This window comes from Aedes aegypti, chromosome 3 (genome assembly GCF_002204515.2).
Source record: "Aedes aegypti strain LVP_AGWG chromosome 3, AaegL5.0 Primary Assembly, whole genome shotgun sequence".
Classification (NCBI taxonomy): domain Eukaryota; kingdom Metazoa; phylum Arthropoda; class Insecta; order Diptera; family Culicidae; genus Aedes; species Aedes aegypti.
Window position 1 is genome coordinate 183,744,804 of NC_035109.1, and position 3,568 is coordinate 183,748,371.

Genomic DNA, 3,568 nt, shown 5'->3' on the forward strand with positions numbered 1-3,568 from the left:
TCTGAAAATATGTGTGAGCAAGTCGCGCATGTACGTTGCTGCCGGGAAGCATATTTATATGCTTGATCGATCATGCATCTGAATCAGATTGATACAATGACATCATGATGCTCAATCTTTTGCTCAATATCATTCCCCTATATGCACGCAATGCGCTAATAATATGAAAAGAGAAGTTGCAGCAGATCCAATCCAGCGAAACGGTAAAACATGGTTTGGCAAAAAGACCAAAATACAGTTTTGTGTAACTCATTCTCTTTTTGTCACTTGAGCGTTTTCAATTTTGCGAGGCAGTGCGACTCTGAAAATATCGACTGAAATGATTGTGAAGCATTTATTATGGCATTCTATACATCTAAGTAGCGTCTCAGACACGCTTCTACAAATCATTCTACCTTTTAAACTCCAATCCAAAGCTTTATTCAGGAATGTCCAATGTAACATTAGAATCGTGTTTATTCATAAATGTTACTTAGGACACGTGGTTGGTTCTCTGATCAAAGGTCCAATGTAACAATTGAATAAAAGTGATGCAGTTTTGAACATTGATCATTTTGTTAAGCTTTTAATAGATTAATTTATTGTTAATATATCAGAACGAGTGTTCTAGTGTGCTGCTAAGTGGTGCAACGCAAATGATTTGCAATGATAATCTCGATTTGTTTACATTTGTTACTTAGGACGTTTTGAAAAGTTACGCGAGATTTCCAAGACATAATGATAGTTTTGTTTTCGAAAAGAGAGGTTAAAACAGAATTGACAATAATGTCGTTTTATTCCCAATGGATCACCAGTGATCCACCTAACTTTCCGCAAAATCAATAGTTTTGTGTAAAGAATATTTTAAAAACTCTACTGAATCTTGGAAAAATAATTCAATTGAGCTTGTTTTTATTTTTGTTTGGTGAAAATCATGTTTATATTTCTAAACATAGAAGTTTGAAAATCCACTTTATTTAAATTAGAAAAAAATGCTGACTTTACTTCGGTTATTGTGCTTTAACTAAAAATCGAAGTGATTATTTTTGATGAAACTTTGTACATTATTTCATGAAACATATGTGAACATGTGGTGAAAAAATGTATATGATCTAACTTGTACAGTTTGTATACGACATACGCAAAGTGGTGGATCACCTGTGCTACCATGGGAAGGAAAGGGTAAACTACGAAAAACCTCGTGGGAAAGAAAGGGTTAAACTACTGTATTAGAAGAGCACGTGATTTTCGCAAAAACTCAAGCCTACTACTATTTCCATTCCCAACTCTATGCAAAAGAAAACTTTCTTCGTTATATTATATTTTCGTGAGAAACTATTCAAAATACCTGTAGACTCATAGTATAAAACACGATATTGGTCCGCTGGTTATTTATACTGTCATTTTTTACGCTAAATTGGCGATTCTTTAACGATCATTTATTCATCGACGAATTTTTCGAACGATAGCAATTCCATATGCAACAGTTATGCTTTTATGGCCAATATGAGCCTGCATAAGCTCATTAAATGATTTTATTGTCGGCGTTTGAAGTTCCTCACCAAACAACTACAGTGAAACCTCCATGAGTCGATATTGAAGGGACCATCGACTCATGGAAATATCGACCAATAGAACAGCAATTCTTTGGAAAGCTGCTTCTAGGGACCATCATAGTAACCATGAAATTTTGTTTTTAGTATGGTTCCATTCTCAGGGTTCCATGAGTCGATATCGAGTCATGGAACATCGACTAATGGAGGTATCACTGTATTTCAATTTCATGGCATGCTTGTCTGTCTGATCAAAACAAGCTAGCCAGTAGACCTGTTCATATTTAAAAAAATGTCTGGAAATCTACCGGTCAAGCAGTATTCGGAATTCTCATGCTAAGAACAATGTCTGGTCAAATTTTCAGCTCATATGATAAAGATTTCATTATGCTTCAAGTTGAAAATGTGTTTTTGGGCTTATTTCAAGGCTACTAGCCAGGTGTCATACGTTTTCAATGTCATAGGTCAGTATAGGTACTTAGCTAAGAAGCTGGCTCTATCCCAGTTGGGACGTAATGTCATAAAGAAGAAGAAGTAATCAATACTGACTGTCAATTACAATTTTATATTGAAATTCAAGGACATAAACTTAAAATTGAACGCGTAACTTCTCTTACCTTACGCCATTCTCTTCATGAGGCTCATGAGAAATTTTTCCCTCTTCTCCCGCTTCTTCCGACCGGTTTCCAACACGTCTCGAAGTTTTTTGACCATGTCCCGTTTCTCCACCTTTATCTGGCCATCCAGCTTCTTGTACTTCGAGGCCGTTTTGGCACATTCTTCCACTTTCACATCAATTTCTTGAAGACGCTCGAGGAATTGGTTGGCCATTTTGCGGCACTTGCTCCCGAACCGCGCCCTGTCGTCGCCGATAACTTCCGGCAATTTGCCCAGGCTGGAATCGAGCACGGCCATCGTGGTCGTGAAATCCTGTTCCGTCCGGGTGGCCATTTGACAGCTCGGGAGAATCAAATCAGTTCCGGCCGCCGCTGCCATTTCCTCGTCACCTTCTACGTAGGCCGTGTAACGCGTCGAACGGGTTACTTCGATCATCTTCCGGATGCGTCTTTTCCGGTCCTCCGAAGGGCAGGAACGCTCGTCCGACGATTGGTGCACTTTGTAGGAACGGCTCACTTCAGCCATTATGATTTTTTGAATAATAGGCTGCAACGGAGGGATAGGAAAATATGTTATCAATTCAAAATTTTGATCAATTTTGAATTCAAATTACTTTTCAAGCCGTTTGCGCAAAGTGAAAAACGCGTGTGATGTCACGAAGCGATGGAAAAAACTGCAAAGTTCTGTTTCACTTTCTGCGCATTTCACTGATGAAACGTCGGTAAAGAAGAGCAGAGGGTACAAAGTCACGCAACCATAAGGTACTGTGACTCAATCTCATGTTCGTACGGGACACTGTTTTCATATCAAGTTTGTATAAATCTATTAAATGGTGCATGGACTTCGATATACTTTATCAATAATGAAGGTTATAGGTGTCATCTATTGTTTGGCAATGACAAACTGTATTCATTTGCTTAGTTCTTTGGAATAATGGAAAAGTATTGAGATTGTGTCTATAATTGACCCAATTCCATATTCGTACACCTAACAAAAATAAATATACAGCATTCAAAACTAATTTTTAATGGACTAGATGATTACTTAAGCTTTTGTTGTGTTGTTCAGATGCAGTAGAATACATTTGGAAAATTTAAAAGCGGACATATTTGAAACTTAAGTAAATTTAAGAAAATTACCAGTTTTCCCATGTTTTTTGCTCAAATATTCGGTGAATCGAACAATAAGTTGCATTTTTTTTTTCAACATCACTTCCTTAAGAATGATAACTGCGAATCTTGCTGCGAATATTGCACAAGTTTCAAAAAATTATAATCAGTTTTAGAGTAGCTAGGAGTGGATATCGACAACTTATACTTTTGAATCTTAGGTAGTATAACATTTATAACAAATCCAAAACCAAAAATTTTAGTCAATTTTTTTATGTTTGGCTCCTAAATGTATATACATAATCCATA

General features: G+C 36.8%; 1 protein-coding gene across 1 annotated transcript; it reads right to left on the reverse strand.

The window, feature by feature from the left end:
• Positions 1-2,077: 2,077 nt before the first annotated feature.
• LOC5577333 lies at positions 2,078-2,860 on the reverse strand. The gene is made up of 2 exons (XM_001656360.2): positions 2,764-2,860; positions 2,078-2,696 (listed from the first exon to the last, which is right to left on the reverse strand). The coding sequence occupies exon 2, from the start codon at positions 2,673-2,675 to the stop codon at positions 2,151-2,153; it is 525 nt and encodes a 174-aa protein (XP_001656410.1). The 5' UTR covers positions 2,676-2,696; positions 2,764-2,860; the 3' UTR covers positions 2,078-2,150.
• Positions 2,861-3,568: the final 708 nt, after the last annotated feature.

Excerpts from the sequence above, each read along its gene's own strand:
- LOC5577333 (XM_001656360.2), bottom strand. The coding sequence starts at position 2,675 with ATGGCTGAAGTGAGCCGTTCCTACAAAGTGCACCAATCGTCGGACGAG.